Source organism: Sceloporus occidentalis, unplaced genomic scaffold, assembly GCF_023333645.1.
Source record: "Sceloporus occidentalis isolate IW3139 unplaced genomic scaffold, rSceOcc1.0.p SCAF_14, whole genome shotgun sequence".
In the NCBI taxonomy this organism is placed as follows: domain Eukaryota; kingdom Metazoa; phylum Chordata; class Lepidosauria; order Squamata; family Phrynosomatidae; genus Sceloporus; species Sceloporus occidentalis.
Genome location: NW_028316994.1, coordinates 3,716,642 through 3,738,678, shown reverse-complemented (window position 1 = coordinate 3,738,678; position 22,037 = coordinate 3,716,642). Strand labels below are relative to the sequence as shown.

General features: G+C 40.9%; 1 protein-coding gene across 2 annotated transcripts; it reads left to right on the top strand.

Annotated features, from left to right (window-relative positions):
* The first annotated feature begins 192 nt into the window (after nt 1-192).
* LAT (linker for activation of T cells) lies at nt 193-20,446 on the top strand. 2 transcript variants are annotated; one of them, XM_089480469.1, is made up of 13 exons: nt 193-234; nt 11,588-11,803; nt 11,964-11,991; nt 13,284-13,336; nt 15,165-15,207; nt 15,804-15,862; nt 16,621-16,647; nt 16,894-16,942; nt 17,244-17,302; nt 18,377-18,430; nt 19,724-19,777; nt 19,910-19,993; nt 20,169-20,446. In XM_089480469.1, exons 2-12 carry the CDS (start codon nt 11,596-11,598, stop codon nt 19,990-19,992), a joined length of 717 nt encoding a protein of 238 aa, XP_089336595.1. In that variant the 5' UTR covers nt 193-234; nt 11,588-11,595; the 3' UTR covers nt 19,993; nt 20,169-20,446. The 2 variants fall into 2 exon arrangements, with proteins under 2 accessions (XP_089336595.1, XP_089336596.1); XM_089480470.1 differs by lacking the exon at nt 16,621-16,647.
* Nucleotides 20,447-22,037: the final 1,591 nt, after the last annotated feature.

Genomic DNA, 22,037 nt, shown 5'->3' with positions numbered 1-22,037 from the left:
TTAAGCATTATCTGTGGACACGAATGATGTTAAACACAGTGTGCCTACCTTCCCTCCTCTCTTCTTCTCCCTCCTGTTTCATGTCGTGTTTTAGTGCACCTGCCTTTTGACTTCCTGCTGGTGGCTGTGGTGTTTCCTTCCTGCCCAAGCAATTGAACAGCAGCAGCTTCTACCGCATCTGTCACAGCAGTGAAGACTTCGTCCAGGCATGGAACTGGGAAGAGAACCCCAGATGTGAGTCTGCACTGATGGGAGTTAGAGGAAGCAGGGAGGGCTGAGGAGGAGTTTAATTTCTGCTCTGGCATTGTTTCTTGTTGCAAGATGTCATTCTTGGGAAGAAAAGAAACTACTGTAGTCCTAGAGAGTAGGACTTAATGGTGTGACTGGGGGCAAGAGATGAGAAAAGAAGAATGATGGGGGAAAGAGCACAAAGGAATTGAGGGGCAGCTTGAGATGACGTCTTTTAAAATCTAATGTGGGGTTTTTTAGAAATGGACGTTTTGCCTCCATTTGCTCCCCACCTTCCCTTTGGTTCCCTCCTCCACCCGTGGTCTTGATACAATCTCTCTCTCTTTTCCTGTGGTTTTTGCTTTCGTTCTCTCAGATTGCCCATCTCTTAAACTGAGTTGAGCTGGAAGGGAAAGTCAGTGATAATTAAAAAGAAAAAAAAACAGCTAGTTACATTATAGAAAAGAACAGAATAAATGGAATCTATTCATGCAATGATCATCCTGACATCCAAGTCTGGTTGAATGTGTGTATGAGCTTTCCCCTTTTGCCCCAGTTCCCTCCACTAAACTTCCACTTTCTGTCTTGTAACAAAATCCATGGTTTGTGGTCACTTTGACTTGTTGCCAGGGCTCTAATCAAGTGGGGTGTGTATGTGTATGTAAAGAAAGCCATTGTAAAGAAGAGCCAACTATATGAGACCTATCCATTTCTTGGTGCACACACATAGTCATTTACTGAGTCGTACTGAGAGGTGAATGGACTGCCTCAACACCATTCCCTGCCCCCATCCCTCAAAGGCCAGGTTGTGCAAAGTTTCAGCTGCACACTACCTCCCACAGCACCCACAACACAGAGCAAACTTCATTTGCCAGTACCCAAATCCGGCTGTGGGTCGTTGTCTCTAGGATGAGTCACCCTCCTCCCTCTGCAGTTCCCACACTCTTTTGGGGTGTTTTGGGGTGCAGGGCAGGGGCAAAGAATCCTTCCAAAGAACCTAGGAGTTCTGGACCCCATTTTTAAAAAGATTTTGTGTGTGTGTGGATAGTGGGGTGGCAAATTATATCTGGCACATTTTTGGAGGTTTTTATCTGTAAGTATACTAAGCCCTCATTCACATATGGGGCCATAGCCCACTGATGAAGATTGTGCTTTGCTTGCAGAAAGGTTCAGGCTCTGTTCCCAGCATTTCAGTGAAGAATATCAGACAGAGGTGTTGGCTATGCCCAAATTAAGCCCAAATAGAGAAAGAATTGCAATGAAGAAGTTTCATCAGTATGTGTTTGGTAAAGTTGTCTCAGTAAACCTTGGAATATTTTTTTTAAAAAAATCTGTTGGCAATGTTCCTGCCCACTTCGGCAAATGCTTTTGTTGTTATTGTTGTTGTTATTATTATATTTATTTCTATCCCAGCTTTCCCCCAGTTCAGGACTCAGAAAGGCTTACAACAAATTAAAATAAAACATATTGTTAAAAATGCATAAGACACAAAAGTTAAAACAAGATTAAACAACAAAAAAACTTAAAACCAGATTAAAACATATATCATTAAACATGTACGCACAGCAATTAGAAAGATCCAGCACATTATTTTGTTGGGACTGCCTTATATAGTCAATCATTAGAAGCCTGTTGAAACAAAAAAATCCTTTACATGTCCGTGAATAAAAAATTGGAAGGGTGCCAGTCTAACATCTTTGGGAAGGGAGCCTGGGAGCAACCTTTGAGAAGGCCCTTTTCCACATTTCCAGGGACGTAGCCAGGACTATAGGAGGGGGGGGGGGGGTTCCAGACTAAGTGCCACCATTATAATGGGGCTTGGGTGCGGCAGCACAGCAGCACGCACCATTCATTTTTCTAATGGAAGGGGGGGGGGGTCTGGACCCCAAGCCCCCCCCCCCTTGGCTATGTCCCTGACATTCCTACTAGATGTACCTGTGAAGGAGGTGGGACAGAGGGAAGGGCCTCCTTTGCAGATCTCAAAGTGCAAGATGGTTCATAAGAGAAAAGACAATCCTTCAAATAATCTGGACCTAAGCTATATATGGATTTATAGTTCAAAACTAGCACTTTGAATTGTGCCCAGGAATCGGTCTGCAGCCAGGGAAGCTGGTGCAACAGGGGAGTTGTATGTTTCCTGTAGCCAACTCCAGTTAGCATTCTGGCTTCAGCTCTTTGGACCACTTGAAATTTCTAAATACTCTTCAAAAGGAGTCCCATGTAGAGCATGTTACAGTAATACAATTAGGATGTAACTAAAGCATATGTCAATGGGGCCAGATCTGATAATGTTAAATTAAGTGTTCTATTAAATTTAAGTATGTGAGCCAAAGCAAACTGCTTGCCACTTAATATAGAGTGTAAGCTACCAGGCAAAAAATGATGTAGTTCTTCTGGACTATGGTAGGGCAAGATTGCAACCATTGGGAATGGTTGTGTTTTTGAATGTTATACTTCAAAAAGGGATGGCTAAATTATTATTTTATGTAATAGATTGCTTAGTAATTCCATTACTAGTTAGATCAAATCTGTGAGATGTTGGATTTAGTTAGTTGGTCTAATAACGTACACACGATTGAACCTCTAACACTGGAAAGATGGTTCAACCTCTATTTTGAGATATTTCGAGGTCTAAGTAAATTTCAAGGTCGCCATCACATACATATTGATCTGACAACTGCTTCTGTTATTCAGGCATGTCAGAGAGTGCCTTTTGCAATATATGATAGATTAAAGGATGCTTTATATCAGATGGAAAATGAAGGCATTATAGCTAAAGCTGTAGTGAGTAGCCTTGTCATTACATGGGGGGAAATGGCCTTTGTATATATGTATTGATCCACAGGATCTTAATAAAGTATTTCAGAGACAACATTATCCCATTCCTACAGCAGAGGAAGTTTTGGATCATTTATCAGGAAAGAAAATATTTATTATTATAGATGAAAAAGATGGTTATTGGCAGGTGAAACTTGATAGAGCCTCATCAACATTATGAATGTGCAATATGTCCTGGGGAAGGTATGTTTTTAATTGTTTTCCATTTCGGCATGAGTCCTCAAGTGAAATTTTTCAACAACAAAAATCAGGAAACTTTTGGGTATATTTAAAGAGTATATATGATAACTGATGGTATGATCATAGCAGCAGAGACAACTGAGCAGCATGATATTTCACATCACGTTATGGAACCAGCACATGCTGAGAATATGAAATTTTATAAGGATTTAGTTATGTAAAGTACATGGGTCAGTGATTTTTTGGGGAGTTTGACCAGATAATGAGAAAGTTAAGTCTATTCAGGAAATGAAGCCCACTCAGGATATACAAGTTGTGCTCAGAATTTTAGAATCAATACAATATCTGGCAAAGTACATTCCTTGGGTGGCAGAGTTGACAGCACCATTAAGAAATCTGTTTAAAGATATATAGTTCAGCGGATGGCAGAACATCAGAAAGTTTTTGACATTCTCAAACAACAGCTGTGTCATGCTGTTTTCTAAACTGATGCCTGGAAAGATGGTTTAGGAACATGTTTGCTTCAGGATGACAAACCAGTGTCCTATGCCTCAAGTTCACCCGGCATGACAGAGCAAAATTATGGCCAAATAGAGAAAGAATTGCTTGCTGTCATATGCAGTGAAGACGTTTCATCAGTATGTGTTTGGCAAAGTTGTCTTAGTAAGCCTTTGGAAGCAATTTTTAAAAATGTATCGGCAATGCTCCTTCTCACTTGCAGTGAATGCTTTTACAGCTTCAGAGATATTGACTGAATGTAATTTATACTCCAGGTAAGCTTATGTATCAGCTGATACCTTGTCACAAGCTACTGTGGATTCTCCCTTAAGTGAGGTGGATTCTATGGAAGGTGAGAGAATAGTATACATTAGCCCTGCATCCAAATGGAGTGTGCCCAATATAAGAGGCAACAAAGCAAAATTGTCAACTTCCAGTGGTTCAAGCATATGTAGAGGAGGGATAGCCACAATATCAGGTGTTATCCCACTGGCAAGGTCCTTTTGGCCTGTGAAGGACCATGTGTGGTGCCAAGATAGTATTCTTTTCATGGGAGATAGGATTATTATTCCTGTATCTCAAAGGCAGAGTATACTCACACAGCTTCATGTGTCTCCTCAAGGCATTCAGATAACTAAAGTTAGGGCAAGAGGATTGATACACTGGACTGATATGTCAAAAGACACAGATAATTTTTGGAAATCATTTTCTTTTTGTTTATTTTGCTCCAAGCAATCAAAAGGAGCCACTTAAATGACATGAAATTCTTGAAATACCAAGGGAGAAGGTGGGTGTAGATAGTGTTGAACAAAACAATTCCTTTTTCCTTCTGGTGACTGATTACTTTTAAAAATAATCAGAAGTATTATGTTTACCTGATAAGACTGAAAAAACCTGATTGATAGGTTTAAATCTGTGTTTGCTTGCCACAGAACACCAAGAATAGTTGTGATTGATAATACAGCCTTTGCTAGTTAAGAATTTTAAACGTCTACCAGAGAGTAGGGATTTGAGCAATGTTTTAGTAGTCCAGGATATTCACAATCTAATGGAATGGCAGAATAAGCAATCCTGTCTATAAAAAAGGTAGGAGATGCACGTGTGGATCTGCATTCGGCACTGTTTGAATACTGGACTATATCAGTTAAAAGGATCCCATACTCACTTGCACAAATGTTAATAGGCAAGCTGTTAAGAAGTAAAGTTCCAGTAAGAACTAATTTACAGTTAGGCCTCTATATCCATGGATTCTCAATCCACAGATTCAAACATCCACAGTTTAAGTGTGTGTGTGTATACAGTATCTGTGTGTGTGTGTGTGTGTGTGTGTGTGTGTGTGTGTGTGTGTGTCCAAACCGCAAACCTTGATTTTGCCATTTTATATACGGGACACCATTTTACTACACCATTGTATATAATGGGATTTGAGCATCCACAAATTTTACTATCCACAGGGGGTCCTAGAACCAAGCCAAAGGCCCACTGTTCTACATCTTAAGATACCTACATATGTGCATCAGGACCTTCAGAGAGTTCAGAACAAGCAAAAACATTTCTGTGATATAACAGCAGATTGTAAAGAAGAGTGGCTCTCTGCTGCTGTTACAGAAAAATGTAAGCAACTAGATTCATATTGAGTGAGAACTTCAGAAGGCCAGGTGTATCTGCTTAATATGAGTAAGTGATGACTACAAAGGCAGGCATCTGAAAAGGCACGATGAACCAAATGCCCAATCTGCTGAGTTTCTCGGTGCTCTCTTAAGTGATTTAGGAAAAGTCAATGAAGATCATGATCGATCTTATGAGGCACATGTGCATACAGCAGCAGACTTGTATCGTGTATGTAACATCTCAAGGCAGATATGCTTGGGGTTTTTTTGTTTGTAAATTTTGTAATGTTTTCAAACTTTTGAATATATTGATCTGTATGCAAAATACAGTATTTTAATGCATTCTATGATATGTATTTCTTTTTCTGTTTTTTGAAATAGAGATATGGCATGATGTGTCTTTAAAACAAATCTGCTTTTACTGCAGCTGCAGAGTATTTAATGGGCTGAGGCCCCTGTGTTTCCACCATGCTTTGCTGGAGTTTGTGGGGGGGAAATCTTACCTCTGCTGCCTATCAGTGTGTGAGTCTGCTTATATGCAACAGCAGACATTACAGAACCAATAGGGACACGCTCCCCCTGACTAATTCCCAATGTAGGTCATCCACTAAGATGACCAAAGCTGTCTCGGTCCCATAATCAGACCTGAAACAAGATTGAAATGTATCTAGATAATCCATCTTGTCCAAAAACCCAAAGCCGCCACCACCTGCTCCAGAACCTTGCCCAAAAGTGGAATGTCAGAGACTAGATCATAAATAGGGAACTAGCAAGTGCTTTTTAAATAATGGTTTTAGGAAGGTATTAACCACTCCTTTTACCCACGCATTCATTCCTTTTTTAAAAAATAAGCCAGAAAACACAGGCATCTAACCTACAGATCTCCAAGAATCCCGTTCACATCCTCAAATTGTACAAATTGAAAAGCAGCCATTTCACTAGACAAGCAAGGGCCAAAATTATATGCACTGGATCTGTATCAATTATAGCATCCAACAGTCAGAACTGATCTGAATTATTCTATCTGCAAAGTGCTGGGCAAGTTGTTCACCGCAGACTATTGACTTCTCTAAATTTTTCTCTCTCTGACCTGAGTGTGAAAGACCTCTGACCACTTGAAACAATTCTGCTGGCTGGCTCCTTGTAGACACGATAGAGGCAGAGAAGAAATTTGCCTTCCCCAAAGTTCTTTGTCTGAAACCTGCAAAGAGCTGCTACCAGTTGGAAATATATAGTTCTGGTTCAGTCATGATGGGGAGCTACATAATAGTCCTTTCAGTCTGACAAAAAGAAGTTCTTAACAGCCATCCTGGCTAGAGCATGTCCTATAACTGTCCTTACTTGGCAGGTACAGTCCCTATTAATCCTTTCATCCTGCTTTTTCAGCTGCTTTTAAAATGTAGCAGTTTCCCCTCTCTTCCTGCCTCTTTCCCCCTTTATCCTCAGCTTACTTCAATTACAACAAATGAAGTTCAAAATGCAAAAGTAGTTTGCACTTCATTAACTCAGGAGGGTGGGAGAAGAGGAGAGGGCAGAATCTTGCCCTTGCCATGAAGCTCAGACTAAAACAAACTGCTCCAGCCTCTCCTAGCTTCTGTATTCTTCCTTGTTAATTAATACCTTTTGACATTTTAGCCACACTCTAATATTTCTTGGCCACTATTGTCCTGTTTTTCATTTCTGACATGATGGAGGGTATATTAGAAGAGCCATTCCTACTCTTTTAGTCTGCATGTTCCCATGCCATCTCACAAAAGCAGAAACGTTGCTTGGGGTGAATGAGTGGGCAAGAACCAAGAAAAGCTTGGTGGCTGGCAGATAATGAATGTGGGGATTTCCATTTGACACCTGTAATCTGGAGGAGTGTGTGATGGGATTTTCTACATAGTGGGTTTTTATTTCATATGTTTAGTTTTTTTAAAAAAATTATATTTTTTCCTTTCATTTTGCATTCCTGCAAATCCCACCCATTAAATGGGATTTGGAATCCTTGTTAGCACCACAGTCAGAAATGAACAGTATAGAAAAGGATTAGCTTCTGTTTGGAGAGCCAGTATGGCATAGTGGTTTGAGTGTTGGAGTATGACTCTGGAGACCATAGTTCGATTCCTGCTTGACCATGAAGCCTGCTGGGTGACCTTAGGCAAATCACACGCTCTCAGCCTCAGGGGAAGGTAATGGCAAACCTCCGCTGAACAAATGTTGCCAAGAAAACCCCATGATAGCTTCACCTTAGGGTCGCCATAAGTCGGAAAGAACTTGAAGGCAGCTACACACACATACACAATTTGTATTTAGTATTTAGTGACTTTTACATTTTTCTTTAGCTTGGTAGTTTGAGGCTGGGGAAAAATAGGAAGGCTGGGACTGGATTGGGAAAGTGAACTTGCTCTTTTTGCAACCTGTTTGTAGGTTTTACAGCTATATGGAGAGTCAGATCACATGCACATACTTCATTTTCTTTGTTTGCTTCTGCACTCTATAATCCCTTTTGTGCAGGGTGACTAGACACCCTCCTTTTCTAAGGCATGCCCTAAATTTCAACATTCTATCCAGAAGGATTTTAAAAATGTCCTCCATTTTGAGCATGGCTAAGAAGCACATCGAGTACCGCCATGTTTTAAGCAATGAGCTGCTTGAGGACACAATGCAAATGTTGAAAGGGTTCCCCCCCCCCCTAATTTCAGTACAATGGACAAATTAAAGGAATAATTTAAATGTAGAGTCAGTCAAGGTTGTTTTACTAGTAAAGTACAATTTTCAGCATTTGTCTTGCTCAGATTTTTTAAGAATTTTAAGAAAGAAAGAAAGAATTTTAAGAAAGATAAATCCATCAGAAAAATAGGGCTGAGTACATAATAACATATAGTATATGTAATATAGCTGTAAACAAACCATATGAAGTTAATTTATATTTTTATTTATATTAGTGTTTTTAACTTTTAATGTTGCAATGTCCTACCTTTTTCTTGAATGTCCCACATTGTATGGTGGCTTGTCCTCCTTTATGGTTATGACATCTGGTCACCCTGCTTTTGTGACAAAGTTATTGTGCTGTTACCTACACCTTCAGTTATTTTGTTACTCCTCAGATGCAAAATAGAATCCGTTTTCCTGTTCAAAATTCTCTCTGATTATGATGGGGGGGGGGGGGGGGATGGTGACCTGTAATTGTTAGTTTGCCAAGCCATCTAACAAACTGTTTTTCCTGCATTCTCAATCCATCCCCATCTACCCATGTCAACCAGGTGTTGGTGTTGTTTATTTGCTGATTAGCTCCATGGCAATTCAGTTATAACACACAGAAGCTCAGGCAATAATATTTAACAATAGTTAGGCTGAAAGTTTATTAAACTGGTTCACATAGGAATTCTACTGTTCTGTTCCTCTCACCCCTGTTATTTTGCCAGCCCTGTTGCACCTAGTTTTCTGATCTTTCTGGCTAGGGTTGCCATATTCCAGCCCCTCATATCCGGGCATCTGATTTTCACATTATGCAAATTATTATAATTATGCCTATTATTCATGTGCATTCTGATTATGCAAATTCAACACATTGATCATTACACTTTTTCTACCATTATTTTTCAACCTCAGTACCAGTATTAGTACCAGGTCCTAGCTGGTGTGAAGAAAGGGAGGCTTCCAAGCAGACCCAGAGAGACCCTTGACTTTCTCAAGGCTATTTGGAAGTGGTTCCACCATTCTGCCTAGTCCTAGTCTCAAGTTGCTGACACAATCACCATACAACACAAGGCCATCTCTGCTTGCCTCCTTTCTTTTCCATCTTGTGGGGCTGTCAGGGGAAGGGAGGAGGGAATGGAAGAATACGGTGGCAATGCTACCCTTGTGCAGCAGCAACCGGAGCCTGCAAGGTAGGATGAGGCTCCTGCCAGTCTTGCATGGTTTCCTGCCTCATCACCAATGCCACTTTTTAACCTACCCATCAGTCTGCAATGCAAGAGAAACCAGGGATTGAATGGCTTCAACTGGCCCAGCCAGCCAGGACACTTTGTAATCCCTTCACCCCAGAGTTTTCCAGGTTTTCTGGGACAAATGGCAACCCTATTTCTGGTGATGTTAGGCACTGCTGACAGCTCTGTGTTCCTTAGACCTTTAGTAATGTGTATCAGCAATGGTGCATTATCTCCTCTACTGATCTGCTCTTCTGCAGAAACACAACTGCAAGGCAAAGTTGCAGTGCTCAAAAGCTTAACCCTTCCTTTGTGTGGAGCAATACTGAGACCTTAATGTCACCCAGAGCAAAAATAAATTCCAGCCTAGAATGCTCCCCGAGAATGCAATTAGGTTATTCAACATTTTGACTATCTCTTAAATTCAGAATAGGGACAAATTAAGCGTATGCCTGAAGCATTAAAATCTTAAGAGAGGTCTGTTTCTAGCTATGCAATTGTCTTGGACAGAAAACGTAACTTAATTTTTTAAATAACTTTAAGCACAAACAATCTAATTTGCACTCAAAATAATATTCAATCAAAGATAAAGAAACCAAAGGGGAGACAAAAGAAGAAGAGAAAAAGAAAGGAGAAAAAGAAGAGAGAGAGAGAAGACATACAGTTAATATACTGTAGGACTCTGATCCCCCCAATCCTAACTGTAAAGAAAGAAAAATAAAAAGGAAAAAAAATTCTATCTTTACAGACCCGACTAAGTAATCCTACTAAGATTACTAATAACTATAATTTCAAATTATTAAAGTGTTAGATTTTTTATTGCTGAAAAAAATTCTATAAACAGTTTTCAGTCTTTCAAAAAGTCTTCAATTGGTTTATCCTTTAGAACCCATGTTAATTTGGCCATTTGGGCTAACTCAGCAACCTTAACTTTTTAAATATACACAACAATAATAATAATAATAATAATAAAAATAGACAAACACAAAATATCACACAACACCAAAACAATAAAATATCAATAAATAAATCTATTTCCCTAATTTATCTAAAATATAGTTCTCCTCCCACTTGAAAATACATAAATTAAACTAACATTTAATAATACCATTAAAATTGACTCCCAACCCCAACCAGGTCAAAGCAAATAATAATAATAATAATAATAATAATAATAATAATAATAACCAGCTTCTCTAAAATGCTTTTCTATGTCAAATCCACTTTGGTTCTAATAATACAACATCAAAATCCTTTCAAGCATCTCAATCTGCAAGCATAATCTTCTTTTCTTTCTTCTTCAAATAAAGTTTTAAAAAAGATCCCAATCCTTTAAAAAAGTCTTTTTTCTCTCTTCAATGACATTTAAACTTTATCTATCTCTGCCAACTCCATAGCCTTGATAATCCTATCTCATCATCATCATCATCATCATCATCATCATCATCATCATCATCATCATCATTTTCCAATTCTGAGCAAACTCAGCAACCTTAACAATCCATTCTTCCATTATCAGTGCTTTAGTCCATTTCCAAGTTTGAGCAAACAATATTCTTGTTGCTGTTGTCATATATCAAATAAGTGATCCAGGATCCAAAACGCACTGCAGAAATAATCCAGTTTAAGGCCGCTTTAACTGCCCTGGCTCAGTGTTAGGGAATCCTGGGAAATGTAGTTTATACCAGAGCTATCTGACAGAAGAGGTTTAATGTTTCACAATCAGAATTCCCTAGCAGAATTCCCTAGCAGTTAAAGCAGTCTCAAACTGGACCCACATTTACTATCCAATTCTTTATCTATATTGCCCAACAAAAACGTTTCTGGTAACGTTACAAAATCTACTGTTAGAATTTTTTAAAATTAACTTATTAAATCCTAGATCAGTAACTTTTTGCCTTCTCACAAGTCCACCACATATGGATAAAAAGGTGTCCTCCTTATCTTGACATCTCCAATGTTGTTCTGAAACATTTTGGGCCATTTTCAACAGTTCATTTGTGGTAAATGCTAACCAGCCTCTGTGCAACAGGACAAACTGACATAATCCAGAGATTTGTTGGCTACATACAACTTTTATTGTCCCAGGCCATTGTCCATACTACTTGGAGCTGGTGGGAGTTAAGATCCAAAACACTTGGAACAAGGCAGTTGGTCGACCAGGCCTTAGCTAACAAATAATTTCCTATAGTCTATCTTCTTCTTGTTTTGATGTGAAAAATCCAACCACTGCCAAAATTATGTTACGATAAATGGGTTGGAGGTGGGAATGGAGAAATGTTTAATGCACTGAATGCAGATTTTGGTTGTTTTCCACAGGGCTCTTGATGTGTTGCACCACTAGCCTGCTCGATGCTATTTTTCACCCTGGAGTGTGTACCTGCTCCAATTCCATCATACCTCCACTGTCCCCCCTTGCCAGTGGCATGGCAGTCTTCACTACGGGTGACCTCTTCTGGATATTGGCACTGACTGTCCCACTTCTGGTGGTTCTACTTGTGCTTTGTATTGACTGCCGGGACACCGAATTAGACAGTTAAGTCTTCTCTTCTCTCTTTCCACTCCAGCATCCTCCCTGAATCTTTCCTTTCCTGATGAATAAAAAAGATTCTGACTTCTCATGTCAATCCTCTCATCTCAGGGAACCTACAAGGATCTTCTAAACTCATTGATATGTGTATTTCTCTTTCAACAGCACCACCTATCAGTGATTATGAAGACAAGTGAGTCAATGTCTTATCTGTCTTAACTTGGGACAAAGTGGGGCTGGGCTGGGAAGGACTGGAGGGCAGAGGTATGATCTAGGGCCAGGTAAAACAATGGCAGTTCCTACCTTCTGAAGACAACTTGTAAAATTTTCTTTTCAGCAACACTAGTGGTTGAAAAATGTTGGAGCGCAACGTCTAGAATTGCCAACCCATGCTTGCTGCATGATTAGGGGGGTTGTAAAAAAAGTAACACTGCCAACTTGAATCCAACATAGACGGAGGGCACCAGAATGAGAAGACTGGTATAGACAATGCTTGACGAGATGAACCACTAGTTTGGTGGTCTCTATCTAAAGTTGTTTCATATATATTACTTGGATGTCTTTTTGAGTTACACTTGTGAATGATCCAACATGTTTGGAGAGGTTGTGATTTGACTTCTCCAATCCAACCCATCTTTCTGGAGCCTTCTGTCTCTCTCATGATGTGGACTGATACTCTAGATGTGTGTTGCCCCATTCACAACGTGGTTGCCCAGCTCCTTGTTCTATCCAAAACAGTACAGAGATCTTAAATTCCAGAGCTTGCCTTTTTTCTTGGCCAAGTCTTTAAACTGGGGCTGGCAACAGTATGATGTCAAGGCCCAAATACAATCACAGTAGCAAAGGACTTTGAAGGTGTGTGTGGTTGTGATTGCAGTCAGTTCTGAATTGGGTTACAAGTGCATACAAGGTTCATATAAAGAGCAGATTGGACTGGGAAATTATTTCTGGATGAGACCATTCCACAGTCTCATGTGGGATTTTACGACTGAATGGTCCTTCATAGAAGGGGAAAATTCCTGCCACTAAGATACAGACCAGGGTAGAAGCTGAGTTAGAGTTCTTCTTGTTGAAGTCTGTAGTATGTGGACTGATGTGTGTCTGTTAAATAGAAAAAGTCTGTTCTGACTTGGTATTACTGAGCTTCTGATTGATGTTGTTGTTTACCCCCAAAATTCTGGAAAGGGTGTTGGCTGGTGCAGTTTTTAGGAGGTGGTTTTAGGATGGATGGGGGAAACTCAGGGGTTAGAGGTACTTTGGCCCTCCAGGAGATTTTAGAGGGCTGCATTCCCTGCAAAAAAAATTTAAAAATTAAAAAAAAATCAGTTTTTGCACCCAAATGCCCTCAACATTCTCTAGGGGATGTGGAGGTAGACCATAAACAGACTGCACTTTCTCTACTCCTGATTTAGAAGATGACCAAATCTATCAAGCATGATTCTTGTGCTCCCCAGGGCTTGGACTGATTTGTTGTTATCCCCACAGGCCCCCAACTACTGGTCGCCATGAGACATTCAGGGTCCTGAGACGTCCTCCCTGTGAGTAACTATTTGTTCTTCCCTATTTCAAAATCAACCTTACACCTCAAAACCTTGGTCTTGTCTGTTCCCTGTTCCTTCCCATATCATTAAGGAGATTATCACACAGCGTTTTCCTAATGGGCTGGGCGTGGAAACAGAATTAATGTTATTGCACTGCCCTGTTCTCATTCAGCACTCATCCCGCACCCAGTCCAGCCTTCTCCCATTCCTGGTCAAAAACAAATTCCATTCCTAGCTGACATTCCAGGTGATGTGTGTGCAACAATCCTACCTCTTCCCCTCCCATCTTAGAACATCCCCAAATTCTACTCTTCTTCCAGCGGTGACATGAGAAGGGTGGCACAAGTAATTCTATTTTTTTTCATGTTTAATTTTTCTTTTAAATGTGGCTGTTATTGAGCTATGTTAACAAGAAAAAATGCACATTCACGATCAAAACGTTTTGTTGGCATTCCTTCAAATGCCAACATGGTGTGTGTGTGTGTGTGTGTGTTGCAGTACTAGAAATCTCACAGCAACAGTACATATGTACACACAAAAAAGGATGTGTTATGACCTGAGTGCCATTACTGCTAGAACAGCTAATGGTGTGCGATAGTATTCATTGTCATCACGTTAACATTGTGCTAATACGATTCAAATGTGGTAACACTCCCCTCTGATAATCTCGAAACGATCACAAAATACCATCTTCCCCTCTCTTAGTTTCTCTCTTCTCCCACCAATCTCCTTTCCCCTATACAAAAGTCAGTCTATTATTTAAAAAAATCTCTTCCTATCTTCACCACATCAGTTTTACAGCACCTCCTTCCTCTCACATTTTCAGTTTATCATCCTCCACATGTACAATCACTGTCCATCATGCTTTCTGCATCTCTCACAATCTTCACATACATCTTCTTAAATATACGTGCATTTTCTTTATCCTCTTGTTTTATACATTCAGCCCTCCATATCTATGGATTCCTTATCCACAAGTTCAAGCATCCATGGCTTCGATTTTTTTTTAAAGTATAAACTCCAAGTAGCAAACTCTGATTTTGCTGTTTTATATATAAGGGGCACCATTTTACTATGCCATTGCATTGAATGGGACTTGAGCAGCCACGGACTTGGTATCCATGGAGGGTCATGGAACCAAACCCCAATGAATACCAAGGAAGGATCCACTGTGTTTTGTGGCCTTAAGGCTGAAGGTTTTTCATCCTGTGGACTAGGAAAATATTTTCTTTAAACAAGGAATAAGAACAGATGGTCCACCACATATTGTATTGTGTGCCTTCAAGTCGTTTTGGTTTATGGTGACCTTAAGGTGAACCTATCGTGAATGAGGTTTTCTTGGCAAGATTTGTTCAGCGGAGGTTTGCCATTGCTTTCCCCTGCAGCTGAGAGCATGTGACTTGCCCAGAGTCACCCAGTGGGTTTCATGGCCAAATGGGAATCAAACCCTGGTCTCCAGAAACATAGTCCAACATACAAACCACTATACCATGCTGGCTCCAGATATTATTGGACTACAAACCCCACAATTCCCTAAAATTGCCTGCACTGACTAGGACTGATGGTGGTTGTAGTCCAGCAGCAAGTTGAGGACTACATTTTCCCCACCCCTACCCTACTCCTTTCTCTGCTTAATTCCTAGCTTTCTGCCATAAAGATATTCCTGGCAGGACTTTCTGTTTCCAATCTGTTACTTAAATATAATGTAAAATTGGCTGAGGACAGGTCTCATGATGCTACTTCTCTTGGGCCATGGAAATGAACAAGAAGCTGAGATCTTGCCAAGTCCTATTGCTGATAGTTCTCTTCTTCTTTGATTTTCCAGCTCCACCTTTGTGTGCCATCCAGTCCCAGCCAGACTTGAGGAGGTGAGGATGTACAGAGAATGGAAGGGAGGAGACATACTATGTTTCCCTTTGGTTCAGGCAGCAAAATGACTTAAGTATATTGTCTATTGCTTCTTCTGGGTTTCTTCCCAAAAGTCATATTAGGTGCATTTACACTATAGAAATAATTTCATAACATTGAGCTCTGGCAATTAAAGTGGTGTCAAACTGGATTATTTCTGCAGTGCAGATGCAGCCTTTGTCAAAATAAAAATAAATCTGGGTTTAGAAGTCTCTAGGAAAAGTGAAGAAAATATTGGGTTTTACCCCCTTATTAGTACCTATGAACTGATATAAGGGGAGCTGTGATTGATGTGAGGAAATTATGCTTTGCAATGGAGGGAGGTGATGCTCCTGTGCCGAGGAAAGATGTACGGCCTCTCCTACAGCTTGGAAAAGTTACAATTTTGGACTGCAGTGTTTAGCATTTCCCAGCCAGCATGGCAATTTGGTTGTAGTTCCAAAATGCAACCTTTTCAAGCTCTGTTTCTACCTGTGCCATGGTGGGTGAAGTGTACTTTGGGTTTTTACACACAAGTATTAACACACACTCCTTTCCCTTCCTTTGCTCACTGCAGATGCTTTCCATATAGTCTCCCAAATCTATCAACTTCATTCAAAGTCGAAGGGGATAATGGTGAGTTCTGTGACCAAAAGGACTGGGGGGGGGGGGGGGGGGATATTAGGCTGAAGCAATCATACGGTGGTGGGGGGCTTTTTTCCTCTTCAGATGGTCACAAGTGTGGTCCTGATAATTGTTCTTCTGCGACTCTCACTAGTCCTAGCCAACATAGCCAGTAGTAATGGAATATGAAAGCAGAAGTCTAGCAACAACTGGCCATAATTGTCTCCTATTGCTTTAGGGAAAGATGAGAAACTGTCCTTTCTCTAGCTCCAAGATGGGAAATCCAAATGACCCTTTTGAAGAATTGACCCTATTAACAACAAAACAGGGATTCAGAACTAGGAATTGGGGAGGCCCATTTGAGAAGTTTGGAGATATTCAATGGAACTAATTAGTCATCTTCGGAGCTTTATCCTAATAACAAACAGGCTTACCTCTTCCAGCTTGAATTCAGGATCCGGGATGCCCCTGGATGTTGTTATATCTAAATCACCGCCTATATAGGTGGGATGCTGCCACCCTGATACATCCTGGGTCGAAGCCTTGCTCAGCCGGCCAATTGCTGAAGTCGGAAGCTCCACAACTACGAAGAAATGCTGACTGAGCGAGACATCCAACCTAGATAGGTGGCAATTTAGGTATGATAACATCTGGGGGCTTCATGGATCCTGAATTCAAGCTGGAAGAGGTAAGCCGGCTTATTTGTTAATGGGATAAGCTCCTTCTTCTCTCTGCCCACCCTGCTTTTTTCTATGTCTCTTTCTTCTCAGAGAGTATCCCCAGTTATGAAAATGAAGGTGAGTAACAGCAGGAGATCTGCCATACCTTCCTTTAGAGCATGCAGCTTGGCTCACTTGTGGGAGTCATTGGGAGATATTTGCTCAGCAGACATCAGCCTCAGGGACAATACAGCATGGGCTGGAACCCCTGAGTTTGGTCTTGGTGAATTGTCATATGATTGAAGTTTAATATGTGGGCACTTGCAACTTGAGCAGCTCCAAAAATGTGTACAGGTAAACTTTTTTTTCTGTCTGTGCTTCCAGAACCACCTTGCATCACTGATGATGAAGAGAACTATGTCCCAGGATACATGTAAGTCTTGAGGGGTCAGAGTCAAGCTATTATAACTCAGACTGGATTATAACTCCCCTTGTACCCTGCCAGCATGGTCCATGGTTATGGGTGGTAGAAGTTCTAGAGCCCTCTGATGTAATGGAGTATGACAGGAGATGCATTGATGCAAAGTGAATATTTGTATCAATGAAGGGATTGTATCCACATTACACAGTTACAGCACTTTACAGCTGGCATAGTTGGGGGATTTGGGGGGCAACATTGCCAAGCTTTGGGATGTGGCTCTAAGGTGCTCTTCCTTCTCTCTCAATCCCACCAGTGTGGTGATACCTGATGTTCCGATTACATATCAGAGAAATGAAGATCATGCTTCTTCAGGTAAGTTCCACACCCTAACATCAGGGCTGCAATGCCATCTTCAAGAATTCACCTGCTTCTCTCCGCCCTCATTCACTGATGAGCCATGCCCTCATCAGGGAAGACAGATGCATTCACTCAGGAGATGGATAATTCCTACCATTTTCCCACTGTTTAAAAGTCAACTAAAACATCCATGGGTTTTGTTTTGCTTTGTTTTTAGGATGAGGGCTTCTTCAGGGGTGTGTCGGCGGTGGGGAGCACACCATATGTCATTCCAGAGGGATGTATACATCTGGTGGGGTGGTACACCTGATGGAACTGGCATGGCTGCTGGGTAAGTGATAAAGGGCATTGCCTCCCTTTCTCGCTCACCCACCAGCTGTGCCAGGCTTGGAAAGGACCATTGGGAGGCTGCATCAATGGTCTGGTTGGGCAATTGGAAGGAAGGCCAGTGTGACAGTTGGAGGGAAGAGAGAGGGTCACCCACATTGGATGACACCAACCCTAGGCATACCACTGTTCTATGTATTTGATTTATACCCACCTTTCTTCATACGTTCGGGATAGAGTTGTCAGATGTCTCTTATTATGAGGGATGTCCCTTATTTGAGAGTTAGAAAGCCTGTCTCTTATAGAGCTGGAAAGTGTCTCTTATTATAAGGGATGTCCCATATTTGAGGGTTGGAAAGCTTTTCTTTCTATATAGATTGAATGAGATGCCCCCAGATCCTGTATTTGGGGTATGCACTCTCATAAAGGCAGAAATGTGTGCATCATGTGATTTATGAACGTGGACAATACGTTAATTTTACAAAGAAATACATGGACAGGATAACTGAAATCTGATCAATACTTTCACTTGCTATTTAGGTAGAACATAAACTTTTCAATAGCTACTTCCTGATTGTTAACTCTGTGTGTCATGAGTTTCTGACTATCCTTTATTGCTACCTATTTTGAAAACTTGACAACACTAAACCACGGTAGCCAAGAATCTTGTAACAACAATATAGCTGAAATCACAAATTATATTCTCTTATATTAAGTGTGCATATTTCCACCCCCTTTGCCCTGGGTTTTTTTTACTTGTAGATTCCATCATGGATCAGTATGAGAATATGCCAGAATGTCAGCGGTATTCACCTGGTAAGTGCGGGGGAAATGTCTGAATGGGACTAGTATAGCCAGCCAAGAGAGCAGAAGATGCTGAGATGTTTGTATACAACTCTGGAAGGAGGTGACAGAATGCAGAGCTTATTAAAGTAGTTTGTTGTTGTTCTTATTTTGGACTACATTTCACAGAAACCTCCTCCCTTTCAACAGCTTGAAAAATTATGGAAATACCTTTTACAAACTTTGGTGTAATGGCTATGTCACTTCATACGATGGATGGGAACATATTTCTAAAGGATTTTCTGCAAGCTGGCTCAGGTCATTTCACTGTAGCTCCCTTTTAGTAAAATCAAGGTATAAAGCCAGCCATGTTCTGATGACATATGAGGTAGACAAATCCTATAAGCACTTCCCATTGCCCCATGGTAAATAGTGAGAAAGCCAATAGCTAACATTGAACTAACCTTTTATCATGGCGCTCAAACTTTGCCACCTGAAGCAGCCACCTCACCCTGTATAATGACAGGAGAACCCTTGTTTCACTGTAGTACGTATTGTGAGTGTGTGTGTGTGTGTGTGGGTGGGTGGGTGGGTGGGTGGGTGCCTTCAATCGGAAAAGCAATGTAGTAACACTTTTGTTGGGATAGACCCTTTCTCCCTGATGTATTCGTAGGCCAGGGTGATAGTTTACAACTTACCAACAAAACAAACAAAACCCACTAGATTGAGTCTCTGGAATCCCAAAATCTGAAATCGTCCGCATGAGTGGCTGAGAAATTAGCACCTTTGCTTTCTGATGGTTCAGTATGCATAAACTTTGTTTATGACCAGTGACCAGTGTGCCTCTTCATTCTGTTATCCTAATGCTAACCACAAACAGAGAGCTTTAAGGCCTCTGCTCTCTCTTTGTAGCATTCTTTATCTTGAAACCCAGACTTGAACTGGACAGCTTTTCAAAGAGCAGAAAACCTTTAAATATAAGATTGTTATCCAATAGTCCTCCTAAAAGAGGACTATACAGTGTAATATAGGACACATGGCCACCCCACATGCTGGTTTCTTCCTTGCAGAAATCATGTAGGGAGGATGAGAAAAATCATTTGTCAAAACCAGCCTTTCCCATCTTGGGACCCTCAAGACATTTGGACAATTCATATCAGCCATGACAAAAAAAAGGGAGTTGTAGGTCCAAACTTTTACAGGAAGCAGAGGAATGCTGCTGTTTGCCATATTAACTTTGCTTTTGGATAAGTTTAGGGAAGAGGCATTATTGCTGTACCTAATAATCTTAATGCAGCTGTCTCATCTTTCCTCTGTCTGCCAAAGGTGAATACGTCAACATACTAGAACCAGAGGCGACCAGCTTAGAACCATGTTTTGGTGAGTAAGGATAGCCTGCTGTATGGACTGGGAAGGAGTCTTTTTTTCTTTCAACAGTACTTTATTTTTCCTGTAGTCCCTTATTATCATTTTTTCTGGCTAAATGTCCCACTGTTGTAACCCATCTTCCAGCTATTGTTGCCAACGATTGCACTAGTGATCAAGAAAGTGAAGATGACGCGCCAGACTATGAAAATGTTTGCCCTGGACTTTAAGGTATTTTGATTTTGGAACAGGTTTAGGCTTGTAAAGTTGTGATAGGTGACAACCCTAGAACCTGTGTTTGTTAATGCCAGCAGTTGTCCCTGGCACATTTTACAATAATCAGAAGAGTGCCTCTGAACATGTGTACAATTCTAGTTACATATTGTCCTTTTCTTTCCTTCCTTAGGTTTAAGGGATCATTTCAAGGCAGCATTTCTTAGTGGCTCTGGTCAACTGTGTGCAGCATTGATCTCCAATGAACTTGCTGGCTTGAGGATATCTTCTCCCCGGTCCCACCAAATGTCACCATAACTTATTGCCCTCCCTTCCTACTTTGGCTTGACATTTCCTGAGAATTTCCCATGATCCTTGTTGACAAGATTAAGATAATCTTCTCCTACCCCTTTCCTTTCCTCCAAACAATCTGGAGTTATTTGATAATCTTAGCAAAATTAAAAAAACTAATAACCGAAGAATCCTATCATCCTTTCACCTGAGCCAGAATCGATAAATGTTATGGAGGGCCGGGGAAACTTGGGTTGGTTCAGGGAAGGGGAGCAAGACTCTGAAGGATCAGCTAAACTGATGAGCCTTAACAAAATGGGGTGTGTTGGGACATATAGGCCCCATACAGACAGGCCAAAATAAAGCTGCTTCGAGTCACTTTGGAGGTATGCTGTTTAAATAATGCATGCATACTAAGAGTCCAGAAGCCATGCCAAAACCATGATCTAGTCCTAAGTACTGGAGCGCAGCTTTGGAGCAGCTTCCAGACTCTTGGTAGTCTATATGGGGCCATAGTTTGTTCAACACATCTGAAAAGTGTGATATGGGGAAAGGCTGTCATATATTATCTTCCATATTGGAGCTAGTACACTTTTTAATACTAAGCATGGGGGACATGAGAAGGAGGATGCTGTTGCACATAGGGTTTGTGCTGTTTGTGGGTTCTGACAGACATTTGATTAGCCATTGTAGGAAGAGATTGTGGGCGAGATAGTTCTTTGGTAAACTCCAAACTGCTTTCATATAAATACCAATCCACCATAAGGAGAACATTTCTAACTTATTTAGATTTTTAACTTAAATGTGTCTGCAAAAAACTGAGTTCATATTGTGATATGAACAAGTGAGTTATTCCGCCCCCCCCCCCCCCGGGTTACCAGATGTCCTAACTACAAAGGAGGAAAAGGCAACGCAAAATGTCTTCCATTTAAGAAAAATGGAAGACATTACAGTGCCATATACAAATTAAAAACACGTATATACATGTAAATAAAGCATGCAAATAAAGATTCTTAGTCATGCTCAAAATGGAGGACATAGAATCACAGAATCATAGAATCGTAGAGTTGGAAGAGACCACTAGGGCCATCCAGTCCAACCCCCTGCCATGCAGGAAATCCAAATCAAAGCATCCCTGACAGATGGCCATCCAGCCTCTGTTTAAAGACCTCCAAGGAAGGAGACTCTATCACCTTCCGAGGAAGTGCATTCCACTGTCGAACAGCCCTTACTGTCAGGAAGTTCCTCCTAATGTTCAGGTGGAATCTCTTTTCCTGTAGCTTGCATCCATTGTTCCGGGTCCTGTTCTCTGGAGCAGCAGAGAACAAGCTTGCTCCCTCTTCAATATGACATCCTTTCAAATATTTAAACAGGGCTATCATATCACCTCTTAACCTTCTTTTCTCCAGGCTAAACATCCCCAGCTCCCTAAGTCGTTCCTCATAGGGCATGGTCTCCAGACCCTTCACCATTTTTGTCGCCCTCCTTTGGACACGCTCCAGTTTCTCAATGTCCTTTTTGAATTGTGGCGCCCAGAACTGGACACAATATTCTAGGTGGGACCTGACCAAAGCAGAATACAGTGGCACTATTACTTCTCTTGATCTAGACACTATACTTCTATTGATGCAGCCTAAAATAGCATTGGCCTTTTTAGCTGCCGCATCACACTGTTCACTCATGTTCAACTTGTGGTCTACTTGGACTCCTAGATCCCTTTCACACGTAGTTTCATTCAGCCAGGTGTCACCCATCCTATATCTGTGCATTT

What these genes read in the sequence shown, in the direction of transcription:
- LAT (XM_089480469.1), top strand. Translation starts at nt 11,596, where the DNA reads ATGTGTTGCACCACTAGCCTGCTCGATGCTATTTTTCACCCTGGAGTG. An exon ending in AACTATGTCCCAGGATACAT is followed by an intron (nt 16,943 to 17,243) that starts GTAAGTCTTGAG and finishes CAATCCCACCAG; the next exon opens with TGTGGTGATACCTGATGTTC. An exon ending in TGAAGATCATGCTTCTTCAG is followed by an intron (nt 17,303 to 18,376) that starts GTAAGTTCCACA and finishes TTTTACTTGTAG; the next exon opens with ATTCCATCATGGATCAGTAT.